General features: G+C 46.7%; 1 protein-coding gene across 10 annotated transcripts in view; it reads right to left on the reverse strand.

The window, feature by feature from the left end:
* The window catches only part of apc (APC regulator of WNT signaling pathway), a 388,865-nt gene that overhangs the window by 151,854 nt on the left and 214,322 nt on the right, over positions 1 to 22,689 (reverse strand). For 8 of the 10 annotated variants that reach the window (XM_070883858.1, XM_070883847.1, XM_070883810.1 and 5 more), the window contains one exon: positions 19,582 to 19,672. The exons of the other annotated variants lie outside the window; for them this stretch is intronic. In XM_070883858.1, coding sequence (XP_070739959.1) covers positions 19,582 to 19,672 — 91 coding nt within the window. The remainder of the gene's footprint in view (positions 1 to 19,581; positions 19,673 to 22,689) is intronic. 10 annotated transcript variants of the gene reach the window in all.

A 22,689-nucleotide genomic window follows, 5' to 3' on the forward strand; every position in this document is an offset into this window, starting at 1 on the left:
TCCTCTAGTTCAAGTCTCCCCTATCAGTAGAAACATCCTCTCTGCATCCACCTTGTCAAGCCCCCTCACAATCTTATCCGTTTCGATAAGATCACCTCTTATTCTTCTGAATTCCAATGAGTAGAGGCCCAACCTACTCTATCCATGCTAATATATTACTCTCAACCCCGCGAGCTCTTATCTTGTGCAGGAAACTTTTCCTGTGGTACCTTATTGAAGGGGTACTGAGGGAATGATCAGCCATGATCTTATTGAATGGTGGTGCAGGCTCGAAGGGCTGAATGGCCTACTCCTGCACCTATTTTCTATGTTTCTATGCATTCTGGAAATCCAAGTAGATGACATCTACTGGATCCCGTTTATCCACCCTGCTCGTTACATCCTCAAAGAACTCCAGCAAATTTGTCAAACATAATTTCCCTTTCATAAAACCATGCTAACTCTGCTTGACTGTATTTTGATTTTCTAAATGTCCTACTACTACTTCCTTAATAATGGACTCCAGCATTTTCCCAATGACTGATGTTAGGCTAACTGGTGTATAGTTTCCTGCTCTTAGGCTCAGACCCATGAAGTTAGCTTAGAAAGCCACCCGGCAGTCCAAATCCACAGTAAACAACTATTGATAATTTGGCAGTGAATAGGCAGCCTATTTGACATACATAGAAGCTACTAATAATGACAGATATAAAGCTAAATTCATACCACTGTGATCATATGTGCCACATGCAACTGTACCAAAATGAGGAACGCCCCCTTGAACACCAAGTCCTGACATCAGTAGTGGGGAAAATGTTGGAATCAATCATTAAGGATGAAATAGCAGCGTATTTGAATAGCAGTGACAGGATCAGACCAAGTGAGCATGGATTTACGAAAGGGAAATCATGCTTGACGAATCTTCTGGAATTTTTTGAGGATGTAACTAGCAGAGTGGACAAGGGAGAACCAGTGGATGTGGTGTATTTGGACTTTCAAAAAGCTTTTCACAAGGTCCTGCACAAGAGATTGGTGTGCAAAATCAAAGCGCATGGTATTGGGGGTAATGTACCGACGTGGATAGAGAACTGGTTGGCAGACAGGAAGCAGAGAGTAGGGATAAACTGCTCCTTTTCAGAATGGCTGGCAGTGACGAATGGAGTGCCGCAGAGCTCAGTGCTGGGACCCCAGCTCTTTACAATTTACATTAACGTTTTAGAAGAAGGAATTGAGTGTAATATCTCCAAGTTTGCGGATGACACTAAACTGGGTAGCGGTGTGAGCTGTGATGAGGACGCTAAGAGGCAGCAGGGTGACTTGGACAGGTTGGGTGAGTGGGCAAATGCATGGCAGATGCAGTATAATGTGGATAAATGTGAGGTTATCCATTTTGGGGGCAAAAATACAAAGGCAGATTATCTGGATGGCGGCAGATTAGGAAAAGGGGAGGTGCAACAAGACCTGGGTGTCATGGTTCATCAGTCACTGAAAGTGGGCATGCAGATACAGCAGGCGGTGAAGAAGGCAAATGGTATGTTGGCCTTCATAGCTAGGGGATTTGAGTATAGGAGCAGGGAGGTCTTACTGCAGTTGTACAGGGCCTCAGTGAGGCCTCACCTGGAATATTGTGTTCAGTTTTGATCTCACAATCTGAGGAAGGACGTTCTTGCTATTGAGGGAGTGCAGCAAAGGTTCACCAGACTGATTCCAGGGATGGCGGGACTATCATATGAAGAGAGACTGGATCAACTGGGCCTTTATTCACTGGAGTTGAGAAGGATGAGAGGGGATCTCATAGAAACGTATAAGATTCTGACGGGACTGGACAGGTTAGATGTGGGAAGAATGTTCCCGATGTTGGGGAAGTCCAGAACCAGGGGACATAGTCTTAGGATAAGGGTAGGCCATTTAGGACTGAGATGAGGAGAAACTTTTTCACTCAGAGTTGTTAACCTGTGGAATTCCCTGCCGCAGAGAGTTGTTGATGCCAATTCATTGAATATATTCAAGAGGGAGTTAGATATGGCCCTTACAGCTAAGGGGATCAAGGGGTATGGAGAAAAAGCAGGAAAGGGGTATTGAGGGGATGAATTGCCATGATCTTATTGAATGGCGGTGCAGGCTTGAAGGGCCGAATGGCCTACTCCTGCACCTATTTTCTGTTATGTCTATTCCAGTCCATCAAGAACAATTAGCACGATGGCCCAGAAAGCACGGAGATGTATGATGCCATGCAATTTCATAATTTTGGGTCTGCCAATTTACTTTATTGCAAGAGATAACTTTTTGGGCCAGCTTGGGCAGGTTATACTGGGCATATGCCTATTATGACATGACTTCCTTTAAAAATGGGAAAATTAACTCTGCACCATCATGTGGGTTTTTATGGCCTACAAACTTAGAAGTGGGATAACAATTTTGGTTGCTGCCCACCATACAAGTCATATGCTGCAAGCGCAATACATACAATTTTATTTTATCTTCTATTCAGAAATTGAATTTCAGACCACTAGACTGATCCAGTTTCCTCTGTTTTGTTTAATGACATGGTGCCTTCTTAACATGGCATGTCATGGACGAAATAGAGAGAGAGAGAGAGAGAGAGAGAGAGAGAGAGAGAGAGAGAGAGAGAGAGAGAGGAGGTATTGGGGGGTTTGGCAGCTTTGAAAATGGATAAGTCCCCAGGCCCAGATGAAATGCATCCCAGGCTGTTGAGTGAAGCGAGAGAGGAAATAGCAGAGGTTTTTGACCATCATTTTCCAGTCCTCTTTGGATTCAGGCATGGTGCTGGAGGACTGCTAATGTGGTACCGTTGTTTAAGAAGGAAGAAAGAGATAGGCCATGCAATTGCAGGCCTGTCAGCCTAACCTCAGTGGTTGAAAAATTATTGGAAAAAATCCTGAAGGACAGGATAAATCTACATTTAGAAAGGCAAGGATTAATCAGGGGCTGTCAGGATAGATTTGTTAAGGGAAGATCGTGTTTGACTAACAGGATTGAATTTTTCGAGGAGGTAACCAGGAGGGTCGATGAGGGTAGTGCGTACGGTGTAGCGTATATGGACTTTAGCAAAGCTTTTGATAAGGTCCCACATGGCAGACTGATCACGAAGGTGAAAGCCCATAGGATCTAGGGCAAAATGGCAAGTTGGATCCAAAATTGGCTCAGAGGTAGGAAGCAAAGAGTAATGGTTGATGGATGTTTTTGTGACTGGAAGGATGTTTCCAGTGGGGTTCCACAGGGCTCAGTACTGGGTCCCTTGCTTTTTGTGGGACACATCAATGATCTAGATTTGAATATAGGGGGTATGATTAAGAAGTCTGCAGATGATATTAAAATTGGCTGTGTGGTTAATAATGAAGAGGAAAGTCACGGACTGCAGGAGGAGGATCAATCTACTGGTCAGGTGGGCAGAACAGTGGCAAATGGAATTTAATTCAGAGTAGTTTGAGGTAATGCACTTGGGGAGGGCAAATAAGGAACATAAGAACATAAGAACTAGGAACAGGAGTAGGCCATCTAGCTCCTCGAGCCTGCTCCGCCATTCAATAAGATCATGGCTGATCTGGCCGTGGACTCAGCTCCACTTACCCGCCCTCTCCCCGTAACCCTTAGTTCCCTTATTGGAAAGGGTATACACCTCAAACAGTGGGCCACTTAGAAGTGATGAACAAAGGGACCTTGGAGTGCTTGTCCACAGAACTCTTTTTGTGAGAAAATTAAAACATTAGATCATTAAATCGTGTCCCCCCGATCTGGGGGGTTGCTTGTCCACAGATCCCTGAAAGTAGGGGCCAGGTGGATAAGGTGATTAAGAAGGCACATGGAATACTTGCCTTCATTAGTCGAGGCATAGAATACAAGAGCAGGGAGGTTATGCTTAAATTGTATAATACACTAGTTAGGCCACAGCTGGAATAGTGTGTGCAGTTCTGGACGCCGTATTATAGGAAGGGCGTGATTGCACTAGAGAGGAGATTTACTCGGATGCTGCCTGGAATGGAGAATCTTAGTTATGAGGACAGATTGGATAGGCTGGGTTTGTTCTCCTTGGAACAGAGGAAGCCGAGGAGACTTCATTGAGGTGTATACAATTTTGAGGGAGTTGAACATAGTGAATAGCAAGGGCCTATTTCCCTTGGTGGAGGGGTCAATTACGAGGGGGCATAGGTTTAAGGTGGTTGGTGGAAAGTTCAAAGGGGACTTGAGGGTTGTGGGGGTCTGAAACTCACTGCCTCGAAGTGTGGTGGAGGCAGAAACCCTCACCACATTTAAAAGGTGCTTGGATGTGCACTCGAAGTGTACGGACCTAGAGCTGGTAAGTGGGATTACACTGGATAACCTCGTGTTGGCTAATGCAGACATGATGGTAAGTACATCATGGAATCTAATACGGCCAGAGTGATCTCCTGGAATAGTTTTGATCGCCTGGATAGGTCAGAGAGGAATTTTCCCAGATTTTTTTCCCCAATTGGCCTGAGTTTTTAATCTCTATTTTTTGCCTCTCCCAGGAGATCGCATGGTTCCGGGTGGGTGGAGTGTAAAATGTTGCGATACATGGGATATCACAGTTGTGTGGGGCAGACTTGTGGGGCTGGATGCTCTTTACCTGACCGCCTTTGTTCATAGGTTTATATGTAACCTTCAGGGCTGCTGAACGAGGGCTGAGTGGCTATTTGTCGGCCGGCGCGGACACGATTGGCCAAAATGGCCTCCTTCTGCATTGTAAATTTCTATGTTTTAATGTTTCAGCTTAGCATTGGCAAGACAACTGCAACAACAGATTGGAAATATGACTACTACATCAAGACAATAAAACCTAAACATATGCCTATGATTCATCAGAGTGATTTCTCAATCCCAAGCATGCTGCTGATGAATATAAGAGCAGGCCAGCCACTTCCTGAAGATAAAGGCTGCTGTCTCTCACTTTCGAATGATCAGCTACAGAGTGCCAATAATGTGAGCAGATCTCTCATTCCTTCTTTTTACTACAAAGGTGCATGCTGCAAGCGGGAGGGTTGTCGGCCTTTAAGAAATAACTTTTAAAACTACACAACTAGTAAAACAGAAACAAGAAAAACATAAGATCCCATTACAAACACCTACAATTGTAATCTATTAGCACAATACACATATATAAATTTGACATCCTCAGCTGCTGAGATTAACGAATACATCATCTCATCATCATCGGCAGTCCCTTGGAATCGAGGAAGACTTGCTTCCACTCTTAAAATGAGTCCTTAGGTGGCTGAACAGTCCAATAAGAGTGCCACAGTCCCTGTCACAGGTGGGACAGATAGTCGCTGAGGGCAAGGGAGGGTGGGACAGGTTTGCCGCAAGCTCATTCCGCTGCCTGTGCTTGATTTCTGCATGCCCTCGGTGATGAGACTCGAGGAGCTCAGCGCCTTCCCGGATGCACTTCCTCCACTTATGGCGGTCTTTGGCCAGGGACTCCCAAGTGTCAATGGGGATGTTGCACTTTATCAGGGAGGCTTTGAGGGTGTTCTTGTAACGTTTCTTCTGCCCATCATTGGCTCGTTTTCCGTGAAGGAGTTCCGAGTGGAGCATTTGCTTTGGGAGTCTCGTGTCTGGCTTGTGGACAATGTGGCCTGCCCAGCGGAGCTAATCAAGTGTGGTCAGTGCTTCAATGCTGGGGATGTTGGCCTGATCAAGGATGCTAATGTTGGTGCATCTGTCCTCCCAGGGGATTTGTAGGATATCGCTGGTGGTATTTCTCCAGGGACTTGAGGTGTCTACTATACATGGTCCATGTCTCTGAGCCATACAGAAGGGCGGTTATTACTACAGCCCTGTAGACCATGAGCTTGGTGGTAGATTTGAGGGCCTGGTCTTCGAACACTCTTTTCCTCAGGTGGCCGAAGGCTGCACTGGCACTCTGGAGGCGGTGTTGAATCTCATCATCAATGTCTGCTCTTGTTGATAAGAGGCGCCCGAGGTATGGGAAATGGTCCACGCTCGAGTAGAACTAAACTACAGAACCAGTGGGAACCTGCTCAACCTTCGGCGTCTCCAGGCCAGCTCCAAGACCACCCCAACCTCTGTCGTCGAGCTACAGCACGCGGGCGATGCCTGCGTCTGCGCACATACAGAGGCTGAACTCCAGGACATAGTCGACGTATTTACTGAGGAGTACGAAAGCATAGGCCTTATGCTAAACATCCGCAAGATAAAGGTTCTCCAATAGCCTGTCCTCGCTGCACAGCAATGCCCAAGTCATCAAGATCCATGGCGCGGCCCTGGACAACATGGACCATTTCCCATACCTCAGGAGCCTCTTATCAACAATGAATACAAGATTGCATCTTAATAAACACACACCACTAGGTCTAACCCAAAAGCAGGGAGGATAAGACCACCAAAGTAGTGCAGGCAAAAGAGGTACCCTCCAGTCTCCCTCAATCTTGCTCAGATTGGGTATCTAATGGGTGTTGTGGCTTTGATTTAGGTATCCAGAAGACTTCTCTTCCAATGTTTACATCATCGTCTTCACCCCACAATAAAATGCTGAGCCATGTCGCTTGTAACAACTCCAGATAGTACTCATTCTTTATATTATACCCTCCTGTGAAGTATGAGACAATATATTGTGTTGATAACTCAAAAGCCTCTCAGTCTTCAATGTAATTACAATGCCACTTTTAAGTCATTAGAATGGTTTTCATTATCATCATAGGCAGTCCCTCGAAATCGAGGAAGACTTGGTTTTCATTATATTGAGTCTATAGTACACATTATTTGTTTTAAAATGTGCATAATGGAAAATAAGATGGAATAATTCAGTCATTCGCATTGCTCAAGCAATGTAATCTAACCTCAAGTTTCAGGAGGCCAACTGGTAGCCAAGTCCAGAGGGAGAAGCAAAATGTGGGGCTTGGGGCTGCTACCTGATGGGATGGAGGAAAAAGGATCATGGACTGCAATAGCGCCTCATGATAGCTTTTGGAAGCTACTTGGTTGCATTAACTGCACAGTTCATTTGTGATCTTTGTACATGCTCTCGAGACTGGACTGCCCAATCGCTCCAGGGAGTTGCATTGCAGCTATTGAGTTCAGAACATGCTGGACAGTGAAGTATCAAGGGACAACCCGAGGTCAAGATGCTCATAGGCCGCAGTGGACTGTACATGGAGCGGAGAGTTGACTGGAGTGATTACAAGTGAAGATGGGCATGTTTATGGGTTTGAGGTTTCGCCCCCCCTCCCCGCCACCTCGAGTTTTTTTTGATATTGCAAATTTTATTTTTAGGGATTGATAGTGAGGTGTGTGGCAAATAGAGAATGTTTTTGAACCATAATGTAATTGGAGAGAAAAGCTTTGTGTAATTGTAAAGCAACCTCCTTTCTCCTCTGTTTCACAACAACATGTTTCGAGTAAGCACGAGACTTCGTAGTGGAGTATACGGAATAGACTTTGCTGATATACAGTAAAGGTGATCAATCTTAACTGCATAGAGAGCGACTTTACCTGTTTCTGTATCTTTCGAGTACACTGACAAACTGTTGAAAACCATGATCCTTTATACACCATATTTTGACTACACAAAGGAAAGTGTCAAAATGACATATCTAGTTCCCAAATCCGCTGAAAAAAATTATCTAAGTAAACAGTTTGCAATTGTTTACCTCAAAACCATTTCCCCAACACAGGACTTCCTGATGTAACATTTTCTAGCATCTTGTTATCTGTATCTAATGGATACCTACTTCCTAAGTTTATTACCCTAAAACTAAACATTAATCATTCATGGGTGATGTCATCGCTAACACTTATTCCCTTACACAAACATTTTACATTTCAGGAAACAAGCAATGCCTTCTCCTCAGACACTTTAATGTCATCCTGCTTCTATTGGAAAGCCTGGCAATGCAGTCTGTTTACGACACTTCCAGGAAAATCTGTTGCTTTAAGATACAAAGTAGTTGAACTGTTAAACTTATAACTTTCACGATGTCCAACAGTAATGTGTGCACAATGAAAGCAGAAACAAATAGGAAAACTCAGCATTAACCAACGAAGAACAAAAACTAGGAGGCATAGATTTAAAGTAATTGGTAGAAGGATTAGAAGGGAGCTGTGGAGAATTCTTTTCACCCAGAGGGCGGTGGTGGTCTGGAACGCACTATGTGAAAGGGTGGTTAAGGTAGCAACCCTCATCACATTTAAAAAGTAATCAGACATGCACTTGAAGTGTCATAACCTGCAAGGCTGTGGACCAAGAGCAGCAAAGTGGGATTAGGCTAGGTAGCTCTTTTTCAACTGGCGCAGACATGTTCTATGACTTGATGTACACAACCACAAGAAAATGTGTTAAAAAGATACATAGAATCATAGAATGGACATAGCACAGAAGGAGGCCATTTGGCCCGTCGAGCCCGTGCCATCTCTCTGCAAGAGCACTTCAGCCAGTCCCACTTCTCCACCCTTTCCCTGTAGCCCTGCAATTTTTTTTTTACTTCAGGTACTTATCCAATTCCTTATTGAAAGACACAATTGAGTCTGCCTCCACCACCCTTTCAGGCCCAGATCCTAACCCCTCGCTGCGTAAAAAAGTTTTTCCTCGTGTCGCTTTTGGTTCTTTTGCTAATCACCTTAAAATCTGTGTCTTCTGGTTCTTGACCCTTCTGCCAATGGGAACAGTTTCTCTCGATCTGCTCCGTCTAGACCCCTCATGATTTTAAACACCTCTATCAAATCTCCTCTCAGCCTTCTTTGCTCCAAGCCTAAAATTCTGGCTCAGTGCTGAGGGAAAGTTACATTCTTGGATGTGCTTCCCTTTAGAGGAGGTATTAAGTTGAGGCATTGCAGCCCGCTTGTTCCCACTAAATGATCTTAAGGCACTGTTTGGAAAAAAAAAGCAGAGTTCTCCTGGTGTGCTGGCCAGCATCTGTCCCTCATTGAGAATCAAAAACAGACTAGTTTGTCATTTATTTAATTGCTGCTTGAAGGATTTTGCTATGGACCAAACGGTTGCTGCATTTGTCTAAAAAACATTTCAAAATAATCCCATGCATGTGGAACACTGAGATTTTGCTGAGATATGGCACTATTTAAATGCAACTCTTTCTTTAACCCTAATGTTTGAAAACAAAAGAACATAAGAAATAGGAGGAGTAGGCCAATTGGCCCCTCGAGCCTGCTCCGCCATTTAATACGATCATGGCTGATCCGATCATGGACTTCAGGTCCACTTCACTGCCCGTTCCCCATAACCCCTTATTCTCTTATTGGTTAAGAAACTGTCTAGCTGTCTTAATTTATTCAATGTCCCAGCTTCCACAGCTCTCTGAGGCAGCAAATTCCACAGATTCACAACCCTCAGAGAAGAAATTGTTCCTGATCTCAGTTTTAAATGAGCGGACACTTATTCTAAGATTATGCCCCCTAGTTCTAGTCTTCCCCACCAGTGGAAACATCCTCCCTGCATTCACCTTATTCAGCCGCCTCATAATCTTCTACGTTTCGATAAGATAACCTCTCATTCTTCTGAATTCCAATAAGTAGAGGCCCAACCTACTCAACCTTTCCTCATAAGTCAACCCCCTCATCTCCGGAATCAAACTAGTGAACCTTCTCTGAACTGCCTCCAAACCAAGTATATCCTTTCTTAAATATGGAAACCAAAACTGTATGCAGTATTCCAGGTGTGGCCTCACCAATACCCTGTATAACTGTAGCAAGACTTCCCTGCTTTTATACTCCACTTCCTTTGCAATAAAGGTCCAGATTCCACTGGCCTTCCTGATCATGTGCTGTACCTGCATACTAACCTTTTGTTTCATGCACCAGGACGCCCAGGTCCTGCTGTACTGCAGCACTTTGCAATGTTTCTCCATTTAAATAATAACTTGCTCTTCGATTTTTTCTGCCAAAGTGCAAACCTCACACTTCCCAACATTATTTTCCATCTGCCAAATTTTTGCCCACTCACTTAGCCTGTCTATATCCTTTTGCAGGTTTTGTGTGTCCTCCTCACACATTGCTTTTCCTCCCATCTTTATATCGTCAGCAAACTTGGCTACATTACACTCAGCCCCTTCATCCAAGTCGTTAATATAGATTGTAAATATTTGGGGGTCCCAGCACTAATCCCTGCGGCACCCCACTAGGTACTGATTGCCAACCCGAGAATTAACCATTTATCCTGACTCTCTGTTTTCTGTTAGTTAGTCAATCCTCTATCCATGCTAATATATTACCCCCAAACCCATGAAACATAGAAACATAGAAAATAGGTGCAGGAATAGGCCATTCGGCTCTTTGAGCCTGCACCACCATTCCATAAGGTCATGGCTGATCATTCCCTTAGTACCCCTTTCCTGCTTTCTCTCCATATCCTTTGATCCCTTTAGCCGTAAGGGCCATATCTAACTCCCTCTTGAATATATCCAATGAACTGGCATCAACAACTCTCTGCGGTAACAATTCTCTGAGTGAAGAAGCTTCTCCTCATCTCAGTCCTAAATGGCCTACCCCTTATCCAAAGACTGTGTCCCCTGGTTCTGGACTTCCCCAACTTCGGGAACATTCTTCCCGCATCTAACCTGTCCAGTCCCGTCTAAATCTTATATGTTTCAATGAGATCCCCTCTCATCCTTCTAAACTCCAGTGTATAAAGGACCAGTTGATCCAGTCTCTCCTGCCATCCCAGCAATCAGTCTTTGAACCTTTGCTGCACTACCTCAATAGCAAGAACGTCCTTTCTCAGATTAGGAGACCAAAACTGAACACAATACACTTTTATCTTGTTCAGTAACCTTTTATGTGGCACCTTGTCAAATCCCTTTTGGAAGTCCAAATACACCACATCCACTGGTTCCCCTTTATCCACCCTGTTCCTTAAGGAATTCCAGCAAGTTTGTCAAACATGACTTCCCCTTCATAAATCCATGCTGATTCTGCCTGACTGAATTATGCTTTTCCAAATGTCCTGCTACTGCTTCTTTAATAAATGGACTCCAACATTTTCCCAACCACAGATGTTAGGCTAAATGCTCTATAGTTCCCTGCTTTTGGTCTGCCTCCTTTTTTTAAAATAGGGACGTTACATTTGCAGTTTTCTAATATGCTGGGACCTCCCCAGAATCCAGGGAATTTTGGTAAATTACAACTAATTCATCCACTATCCCTGCCGCTATTTCTCTTAAGACCCTAGTATGCAAGCCATCAGGTTCAGGGGATTTATCCGCCTTTAGTCCCATTATCTTACTGAGTACCACCTCCTTAGTGATTATGATTGTGTTAAGTTCCTTCCCCGCTATAGCCCCTTGACTATCCACTGTTGGAATATTGTTAGTGCCCTCTACCATAAAGACTGATAAAAAAATATTTGTTCAGAGTTTCTGCCATCTCCATGTTCCCCATCACTAATTCCCCGGTCTCGTCCTCTAAGGGACCAACATTTACTTTAGCCACTCTTTTCCTTTTTATATACCTGTAGAAACTCTTGCTTTCTCTTTTTATATTTTGTGCTAGTTTACTTTCATAGTCTATCTTCCCTTTCTTAATCATTTTTTTAGTCATTCTTTGCTGGCTTTTAAAAGCTTCCCAATCTTCTGTCCTCCCACTAGTTTTTGCCACTTTGTATGTTCTTGTTTTTAATTGGATACCATCCTCTATTTCTTTAGTTAGCCACAGATGACTATCTCTATTTTGCCTCTGATACATGTTCAGTAGATTATTCCTAATATTTATCACAAGTAAAGAATTTTTTTATTTACATCTGTTCTAAATTTACTTTTCACGAAGTTCATATATGAAACAGGTACACTTTTGATGCAGTGAAGCCATTAAAAAGATGGAAAGACTGTGAAACCAACTATATATTTAAAAGATCTGCATCTTGCACACATTCTTCCTATCACTTCTGTCAGAACCATCTCATCTGAAAATGTTACGCCTCAGGATGTCACACCTCTTTGGGTCAAATTTAGTGATTGTTGACAAGGGCTTCCATTTCAGCAAATCAGCTATCCGATTTATTAAGCATAAAAGAATAAAAACATTTTGACTTATTTGGTAAGTACCAATGAGGAACAAATGAGCAGCTGTTTTTTTGAAAGCTACAAATTTCAAAGTGGCAAGTAGCAGGAACTACCAATCTTGAACTAGCAAGTAGCATGAACCAACCAGTCAAATTGCTCCCAGAATTCTGTGAAATTGGTTCAAGATGCCATCTTGAAATTTCGCCCAGCTGAAAATGTATTGATAAAAGTAACATTCTAAAGAATCTCTTCAAAAAGTAGAAACAATTCTGAATAAAATGTGTATTAAAAAATTGCAGAGTTACCTGTATGGTGGTTTCCCTTATGGGCCTACTCCTGGCTGGGCAACAGGGGCTGCATTTGCAAATATTCGCTGGAGCTATTATTCAGTTGGTATTTGCTGCCAGCCTCCTCCCAGTTTCTGCCTTGCCACTTCCACAACCACATTTCCCTTCCAATGACAGCACCTTTTAAGCTGTGACACTCCCCTACAATGACAGGAACATTGTTCCATCGCCCACCCCCCACCCACAACAGCTAACTCAAACTCCTCACTGATGAAAATATGCTCAATATATTGCTATCTGTGATCAGATTGCCTCTTCTGTTGCAATCAAGCCCTGTCCATCAGCTATGATTGGACTCCAAGCCTTAAATTTAAGGCTGGTTTGGGGCAGATCACACTTGGGGATTTGTTGAAAGGGTTTCCCCAGCATTGAGGGAATTACTTAAAGGGGTTTACCTAGAATAAATACACATCTGTATTTTAAATAACTTTTTTCCCTCCAACTTAAAAAAAAAACTCCTAATAAGTACAGATATAGCTTATGAAGTTAGTACACACAAGTATAATTGATGTACTCAGGTATGCTGTGCACATGTTTCCATTCAAGAGATTCTTTCCCACAACTGATCACCCAGACTTTGTCCACCCCACCCCAATCTCCAAGCCAGTCTACACACTCATGAGTTTCCTCCCACTGCTGAACTATCCTTGTGAAAACCCCATTACTGAACTTTTGTCAGCGGCACGCTGCAATCCGCTCCCAGTAATTCCACAGCAAAGAGAGATAAGAGTACTTGCCCTTGACATTAAAGCAGCATTCAACAAAGAATAGTACCAGGGAATACTAATCAAATCACAGGGAGGGGGTGGCAGTCATAGGTAAAGTCCGCCAATGGCTGGAATTACAGTTGTTGCAAAAGAAGATAAGTGTGCAAAGGAAGATAAGAAGCCAATTATTACAGTCTCAGGGAAGTGTTCTCACCCCAACCATCTTCAGCTGCTTCATTAATGACCTTCCCTCCATCATAAGATCAGGCATGGAGCTGTGTGCCAACAATTCACAACTCGGATAATGAAGCAGCCTATGTCAGCCTATAACAACCAGGTTTGGGCTGACAAGTGGCAGATAACTTTTGAGCCACATAAATGGCAGCTAATGACCATCTCTGACAAGAGAAAGCTTAGCCAGCTTCCCATTCTTCAATGTACTACCAGGAGAATGGGTGTCAATTGGGAGGGGCGAGGATGGGAGGGGCAGGAGGAGAAAGAGAGAGGACGGAAGGAAGTGGGGTCGGGGGGAGAAAGAGAAATGGAGACAGTGGGGGAGGGGGGGAGAAAGAGCAATGGAGACGGTGGGGGAGGGGGGAATGGGAGGCAGTGGGGGAGGAAATGGGAGGCAGTGGGGGAGGAAATGGGAGGCAGTGGGGTCGGGGGGAGAAAGAGGAATGGAGACAGTGGGGGAGTGGGGAATAGGAGGCAGCGTGGGGGGGGAATAGGAGGCAGCGTGGGGGGGGGAATAGGAGGCAGCGTGGGGGGGGGGAATAGGAGGCAGCGTGGGGGGGGGGGAATAGGAGGCAGCGTGGGGGGGGGGGAATAGGAGGCAGCGTGGGGGGGGGGGGAATAGGAGGCAGCGTGGGGGGGGGGGGGAATAGGAGGCAGCGTGGGGGGGGGGGGGAATAGGAGGCAGCGTGGGGGGGGGGGGGGAATAGGAGGCAGCGTGGGGGGGGGAATAGGAGGCAGCGTGGGGGGGGGAATAGGAGGCAGCGTGGGGGGGGAATAGGTGGCAGCGTAGGGGGGGAATAGGTGGCAGCGTGGGGGGGGGAATAGGTGGCAGCGTGGGGGGGGAATAGGTGGCAGCGTGGGGGGGGAATAGGTGGCAGCGTGGGGGGGGAATAGGTGGCAGCGTGGGGGGGGAATAGGTGGCAGCGTGGGGGGGGAATAGGTGGCAGCGTGGGGGGGGAATAGGTGGCAGCGTGGGGGGGGAATAGGTGGCAGCGTGGGGGGGGGAATAGGTGGCAGCGTGGGGGGGGAATAGGTGGCAGCGTGGGGGGGGGAATAGGTGGCAGCGTGGGGGGGGGAATAGGTGGCAGCGTGGGGGGGGGAATAGGTGGCAGCGTGGGGGGGGAATAGGTGGCAGCGTGGGGGGGAATAGGTGGCAGCGTGGGGGGGAATAGGTGGCAGCGTGGGGGGGGAATAGGAGGCAGCGTGGGGGGGGAATAGGAGGCAGCGTGGGGGGGAATAGGAGGCAGCGTGGGGGGAGGAATAGGAGGCAGCGTGGGGGGAGGAATAGGAGGCAGCGTGGGGGGGGAATAGGAGGCAGCGTGGGGGGGGAATAGGAGGCAGCGTGGGGGGGGAATAAGAGGCAGCGTGGGGGGGGAATAGGAGGCAGCGTGGGGGGGGAATAGGAGGCAGCGTGGGGGGGGGGAATAGGAGGCAGCGTGGGGGGGGGGGAATAGGAGGCAGCGTGGGGGGGGGGGGAATAGGAGGCAGCGTGGGGGGGGGGAATAGGAGGCAGCGTGGGGGGGGGGGAATAGGAGGCAGCGTGGGGGGGGGGGAATAGGAGGCAGCGTGGGGGGGGGGGGGGAATAGGAGGCAGCGTGGGGGGGGGGGGGGGAATAGGAGGCAGCGTGGGGGGGGGGGGGGAATAGGAGGCAGCGTGGGGGAGGGGGAATAGGAGGCAGCGTGGGGGGGGGGAATAGGAGGCAGCGTGGGGGGGGGGGAATAGGAGGCAGCGTGGGGGGGGGGGAATAGGAGGCAGCGTGCGGGGGGGGGAATAGGAGGCAGCGTGCGGGGGGGGGAATAGGAGGCAGCGTGGGGGGGGAATAGGAGGCAGCGTGGGGGGGGAATAGGAGGCAGCGTGGGGGGGGAATAGGAGGCAGCGTGGGGGGGGAATAGGTGGCAGCGTGGGGGGGGAATAGGTGGCAGCGTGGGGGGGGAATAGGTGGCAGCGTGGGGGGGGAATAGGTGGCAGCGTGGGGGGGGAATAGGTGGCAGCGTGGGGGGGGAATAGGTGGCAGCGTGGGGGGGGAATAGGTGGCAGCGTGGGGGGGGAATAGGTGGCAGCGTGGGGGGGGAATAGGTGGCAGCGTGGGGGGGGGAATAGGTGGCAGCGTGGGGGGGGAATAGGTGGCAGCGTGGGGGGGGAATAGGTGGCAGCGTGGGGGGGGAATAGGTGGCAGCGTGGGGGGGGGAATAGGTGGCAGCGTGGGGGGGGAAATAGGTGGCAGCGTGGGGGGGGAATAGGTGGCAGCGTGGGGGGGGAATAGGTGGCAGCGTGGGGGGGAATAGGTGGCAGCGTGGGGGGGGAATAGGAGGCAGCGTGGGGGGGGAATAGGAGGCAGCGTGGGGGGGGAATAGGAGGCAGCGTGGGGGGGGAATAGGAGGCAGCGTGGGGGGGGAATAGGAGGCAGCGTGGGGGGGGAATAGGAGGCAGCGTGGGGGGGGGGGGAATAGGAGGCAGCGTGGGGGGGGAATAGGAGGCAGCGTGGGGGGGGAATAGGAGGCAGCGTGGGGGGGGGAATAGGAGGCAGCGTGGGGGGGAATAGGAGGCAGCGTGGGGGGGGAATAGGAGGCAGCGTGGGGGGGGAATAGGAGGCAGCGTGGGGGGGGAATAGGAGGCAGCGTGGGGGGGGAATAGGAGGCAGCGTGGGGGGGGAATAGGAGGCAGCGTGGGGGGGGAATAGGAGGCAGCGTGGGGGGGGAATAGGAGGCAGCGTGGGGGGGGAATAGGAGGCAGCGTGTGGGGGGGAATAGGAGGCAGCGTGGGGGGGGAATAGGAGGCAGCGTGGGGGGGAATAGGAGGCAGCGTGGGGGGGGAATAGGAGGCAGCGTGGGGGGGGAATAGAAGGCAGCGTGGGGGGGGAATAGGAGGCAGCGTGGGGGGGGAATAGGAGGCAGCGTGGGGGGGGAATAGGAGGCAGCGTGGGGGGGGAATAGGAGGCAGCGTGGGGGGGGAATAGGAGGCAGCGTGGGGGGGGAATAGGAGGCAGCGTGGGGGGGGAATAGGAGGCAGCGTGGGGGGGGAATAGGAGGCAGCGTGGGGGGGGAATAGGAGGCAGCGTGGGGGGGAATAGGAGGCAGCGTGGGGGGGGAATAGGAGACAGCGTGGGGGGGGAATAGGAGGCAGCGTGGGGGGGGGAATAGGAGGCAGCGTGGGGGGGGAATAGGAGGCAGCGTGGGGGGGGAATAGGAGGCAGCGTGGGGGGGAATAGGAGGCAGCGTGGGGGGGGGAATAGGAGGCAGCGTGGGGGGGGAATAGGAGGCAGCGTGGGGGGGGAATAGGAGGCGGCTGTGGGGGGGGGAGACAGGAGGCAGCGTGGGGGGGGAATAGGAGGCGGCTGTGGGGGGGGGGGAGACAGGAGGCGGCTGTGGGGGGGGAGACAGGAGGCGGCTGTGGGGGGGGGGAGACAGGAGGCTGTGGGGGGGGGGGAGACAGGAGGCTGTGGGGGGGGGGGGGGAGATAGGAGGCTGAGGGGGGGGATAGGAGGCTGGTGGGGGGGGATAGGAGTCTGTGGGGGGAGGAATAGGAGGCTGTCGGGGGTGAAGGGGGGGGGGAAGAGGAAGGAGAAAGATGTGTGGCAGTGTGGGAGGAGGGAAGGATGTGAGGAAGTGGCGGGGGGGTGGGGTGGGGGGGAGGGGGTGGTGGGTGAAGGATGTGAGGCAGTGGGTGGGGGAGGGAAGGGCGGATGGGGGGTGGGGGGGAGTGAGGATGGGAGGTATTAGGAAAAAGGGGAGGCACTGGGGAGAATGAAGGGGAGGCAGAGAGGGATGAAGGGCGAATAGTTAAAAAAGTCCATTACTGTGGAGTGCGGTAGGGTATGGCCAAATTGCTGCTGAAAGTGGGACTCGGGGATTTAAAAAGAGGGTGAAAGGCAACAGTGGCCAAAGCTGGGAAGCGAAGAGCTGCTCAGTGTGACTGGAGAAATGCTGGGCATGGTCCCTGATAAGGGAGGGAGGCCAGGATGCTCCTCTATGGTGGGGGCAAGAATTGCCAGAATGCTGCTCAGTGAGGGCACTCTTTTTTCTTATTTATTCTCATGGTTGTTGCTCGAGGTGATAGAGGGCCTTCTTCTAAACTGCTGTAGTCGATGAGTTGAAGGTGCCCTCACTGTTGTACGTTAGGGAGTTCTCAGATTTTGCTCCAGCAACAATGAAGGAATGGCAATTTATGTCCAAGTCAGGATCTTGTGTGACGGAGGGAAACTTGGAGGTGATAGTATTCCAATGCACCAGCTGCCCATCCTTCTAGGTGGTAGAGGTTGTGGATTTGGGAGATGTTACCGAAGAAGTCCTGGCAAGTTGCTGCAGCGCATCGTTTACATAATGCACACTGCAGCAATGATACGCTGGCAATAGGGGGAGTGGATGTTTAAGCCAATGGATGGCGTGCCACTCAAGCTGACTGCTTTGTCCTGGATAATGTCAAGCTCCTCGAGTGTTGTTGGATCTGCACCCATCCAGGCAAGTGGAAACTATTCCATCACACTCTTGATTTGTTCCATGTAGGTGATAGAGAGGCTATGGAAAATCAGGATACTATATAACCCAATATATTATATAACAGTGGTTTTGGCAGCAAATGTTAAATTGCCTACAGGTATAACAGGTGCAAGTTAAATGTTGACACTTTTATATTGGGTTTCCCTACTGGAATACCATGACCAAGGGCTTTTCAATGCATTTTAAAATGGAATTTTGCGACTTACTCAGCAATTGTAATATATAATAGATGGTTATATAATCAAACGAATTACAGCTGCATAGCTATCCAAGTGTCATTTTCATCTCGAATCTCTATTAATAACACTATGAAACCGACGAAGACTTGTCATTGCAACCTGGGAGACACTCTTCTATCTCTCTCTCTCTGGTTTCCTTCTTTGTGGGTGAAGAGCAGCATCCTACACTTGTCTTGTGCCCTTAGTACTGTGACTGAAATTGAATCACATGATTTGAAATGAAATACAGGTACAACGTCCCGAATCCGGCTGTCCGAAAACCGGACATAGAGGCGGCCAAGCTGGACGAGGAAACTGTTAAAATACGCAGCGCTGGGGGGCCAGAGAATCAGCAAGCGGTGAGAAGCAGAGGATCAGCGGGCTGCACCAACAGCAAGGTCCAAAATCCGGCAAAATCCAAAAACCGACACAGTCTTGGTCCTGAGGTTGCCAGATTTCGGACAAGAAAATCAATACGTCTGAAATCCAGCAAAATCCGAAAACCGGCATGGTCTCGGTCCTGAATTTCAGACTTTGCACCTGTACTATAAATGAAGTACTATCTTGGGCTACGGACTAAGAGCTGGAAATGGGATTAGGCTGGATAGCTCTTGGTCGGCCGGCACAGACATGATGGGCCAAAATGGCCTTCTTCCATGCTGTACATTTCTAGGATTCAAAACAACACAGTATGAACTACACTGAAATCAGATTTTATTTTACTTTGTTTATAAAGGGAGTAGCATGTCCTGTATAAATGATTTGATCAATTGTGATCAATTCTGTTTTTATTTGAACAGTGAGATTTTTAATACTATTCAGTGATTTGAAAATAGGTCTGTTTTTCAGAGGAATAAAGAAATAAAGCAAGAGATAGACAAACTGGTAAATAATAGCAGGTCCACTAAGTTTTATGGATGCATTTTGTTGCGTAAATTTACAGTGGAGAACTGGATGTCTGCAATAACATACAGCTTTGAGAATCTCTCAAACTTCTACATTTCAACGATCAAAATTTGTTTTCTATCTAACTCTCTCAATTGGTGCATACTGATGCTGCAGAATACGGTGCAGATAGCAGTCAAGCAGCTCAAACCAATCGTAATTAGCAAGTCGTGCGTAAAGAAATTAATACAAAAGCTTTCAATGTCGAGTATAAAATTTCCAATGTAATACATCACTCTAGCCCTCTAAAGCTCAAATACTCCCCTTTCCCCATCATCAAGAAGTTGTAATACCTTCATTAATACAGATGGGACATTAAGGAAAGGACTTCCTAGAAACAAAGCACTGAAAACTGAGCTGTAACAGTATTTTCCAGATCTGCATTGAATCAGCAAAATGTGAATAGATTTTATACTAGGCACTGCAAAACTGTGGCCATCCAAACATAACTAGTGATCCAGGACAAAAACCAGATGAGGAAACTGAGAAACTATGATTTCTGATGAACAGCTCTGATCATTTATTTCAGAAATAATCTGAGAAATACCACTACGGTTTAATTTATAAAATGAATCCACTTCTTTTAATGACTGTCCAACTGAAACTGGAGTAAAATGTTAGTGTATGTACGTACTACCAGACTTACCTTTTAGTCGTTCCAGTAGGTCAATCTGTCCAGCAGAAGCCAGAGCCAGAGCCTCGTCTTCAATGCTACCCTGCAGTTGCTTCAGGACCTCCTGCAGCACGAAGTGAAGCACAATCAGAATGGCTGTAATCATACTGAAACCCAACGTACAAGACAGGCTGCACGCTGCTCAGCAGCCATACATACCAGCCTTCAACTGAACAGAACCAACACCACCAAGAGCAGCGCAAAAAATCATCTTTGGTGCTGCCGTGTTTCTAATTCCATTTAACATGAGAGAAAACTGAAATTAAATCTTGACCCAACTATTCACACATTTGCAATGGCCCAGCACTTGAATTTTAACCCTGACGATTCCTTTGCTGCTTTAACTGCTGTTAATTTGTCTATAAATTCAGTACAAGTCTTCAAAACTGTGCCATTTCTGCTGTACCAATATTGCCAATCCCTCAATGAAAGTGCTCAACGATACTCCAAAACTACTTTTCATTTCCACAAGATGCTCCTATGAGGTGAAGGAAAATGCTCCCAACAGATGTTTAACAAAATACACGCCCAACTGACAGAAATACCATACTAGTATTGATATATACTGTACTAGCATTGATTTATACAGATTATTATGCAGGTCTAAACAGTAGTTGCTGCTCTGACTCTCAATCCTCTCCATTATTTTGGATAAATGATGCTGCGATTACATAACAATTTCAGAGTCACCTTGGTGAATGCTGAGCATGCTGTAGACTGGTGCTGTTACTCTTCCAACTGCAAATCACAAGCCAAGAAATCCAAAGTACAACCTCTGTATCTCAGCTTCCCACTGACTGTGCAATACATCCTGCACAACTGTTCAGCATTAACTTGCTTCCTGCATTATTAACTTGAACTTCTAGTCAATTCAATACCTTAGCTTATACTGCAATTACAAACAACAGATTTTAAGATATAATGGTTGTGGTGCTGCCAAACATTGAGAAAACTAACATACGGGGTTGCTTTTCGTGTCTCTTTGAAGTAAATGAAAAATTCTGAAAAATCTACTTTGAAATGTGAAATTATAAAGGCACAAGTAGGGTATAGGACACATTTTTGAAGAAATTCTCTAGCTAAGAAAGACCAGACAGCAGTATCTCCTAACTCAGCACTAACCAAATTTATGTCACTGTATTTCTAGCGATTCTTCACTGCATGATTTTCCCGAATACAGTTCAAATGGCGGACAATAAGATGAAGTTATGTAAAATCCTCTTAAACTTTATTATTTGTGCCACCTCCAAGAATCAAAGACAATAATCAATTTTTTAGGTGGAACAGTATTAGAGGTTTTCAACATTTATTTTCGACATGTTACTTTGCTGCTAAAAACATTTACAGAGCTCCAATGTAAAGCTAGCCCACAAGAATGTGCTTATGGATACTTATAATAAATTAATACTTCAGACACTAGCAACACTCCGGGCTCTATCATTTCACAACAGGGCAAAGATTCAAACAGAAACATCCTCTCTTTTTATGCAACCAGTTTCTTTCTTAGCAAACCAAGACAGCTGCTCTTTCCCCACATCATTTTCAGCTGCACAGGAAGGAAACTGTATTACATGGCTTCTTAATCTGCAGTATGTAAGAGAAGAATAGATATTTTTAAAATCACAATTGTTGTGACCATAAGCCAACACTATTATAGGAAACTAACCTCAAAAGTACCACCTCTGCAAAAAATAGCCTGCTTTGCAGGATATAAGGAAACTGCTCCCTTCCCAACTCAGGCAGGTGGCACACTTTGAGGCATTCCTTGTAAACTCATTTTTTTTTAAATAAAGACTTGCATTTATATAGCACCTTTCACGAACTCAGGACGTCCCAAAGCGCTTTACAGCCAATGAAGTACTTTTGAAGTGTAGTCACTGTTGTAATGTAAGAAACGTGCACAGCAAGTCCCACAAACAGCAATATGATAATGACCAGATAATCTGTTTCAGAAATGCTGATTTGAGGGACAAATATTGGCCAGGACACTGGGGATAAGTCCACTGTTGTTCTTCAATATACTACTATGCGACCTTTTGCATCTACATGATAGAGCAGTTGGGGCCTCGATTTAACGTCTCATCCCAAAGACGGTACCTCCGACAGTGCAGTGCTCCCTTAGTGTCAGCCTAGATTGGATAAATCATTTTAATTCACTGGGTCACCATTTAAAAAAATCAAAATAGTAAATATGGAATTTTAGAATAAGACAAGTATTTAATAGGGAAAGGAAATTTGTACTTCCAATGTATAGAACTTGTGTACTGTTACGTTGGTTTTGAACTACCTCTCTTTTTCAAAAAAATATGGGACAAACACCTTCATACAGGGTCCGGGAGACAAAAATGAACAAAGAGCACCGACATTTGGCTGGATCTCCTCAGTTCTGAGAATGTTATTTTAGTTGAAAGATTGATGAATTTAAGAAGAAACATTCAAATTAAATCTACCTAAAATAAGGCTCTATTCTACTTAACCTTAAGATTCTAATCAGAACTGTCGCTTCTTCCAAGTCATATACATGTGTGACCAGGCTCCTGACAGAGACACAGAAAGAATTAATAAATGAATCTGTATTTATATAATGCCTTTTATTCCTTCAGGACATGCAATCAATGGATTAATTCTGAAGTGCAGTCACAGTTATTATAAACATCACCTTACATCAATTTACATGCAGCGCCTCTCAGCCATTATTCAGATCAAAAAGGATACTGTGATTTTTAAGTGACTAAATCACCTGTGGCATTGTTCACTGTGAGTTGGAGATTGTATAATAACAGGGGTATTATACCAAGTAGCAATATCAAGCACACCAACTTATCAGCATTGCAAATGACCCTGGCATCTGGGAACAGCGGGAAAGTACTAAAATTAGATTTCAGGATCTAGCATTTTTATTTGGGAGTGGGGAAGGAGGGTTCCAGGGTCTTAGGAGAATGGGAGGAGGGTTTCAGGGTTCCGAGAACACTGTAGAGGGAGGAACGAGGAATATTGGGGAAGGTCCTGGAATTAATGGGAGTAGATCTTGCAATCTGGAAGCATTACGGAGGGTTGTCTAAAGGTTTGAGATGATTGGGG

The sequence above is a fragment of the Pristiophorus japonicus genome, chromosome 1 (genome assembly GCF_044704955.1).
Source record: "Pristiophorus japonicus isolate sPriJap1 chromosome 1, sPriJap1.hap1, whole genome shotgun sequence".
NCBI lineage: Eukaryota > Metazoa > Chordata > Chondrichthyes > Pristiophoridae > Pristiophorus > Pristiophorus japonicus.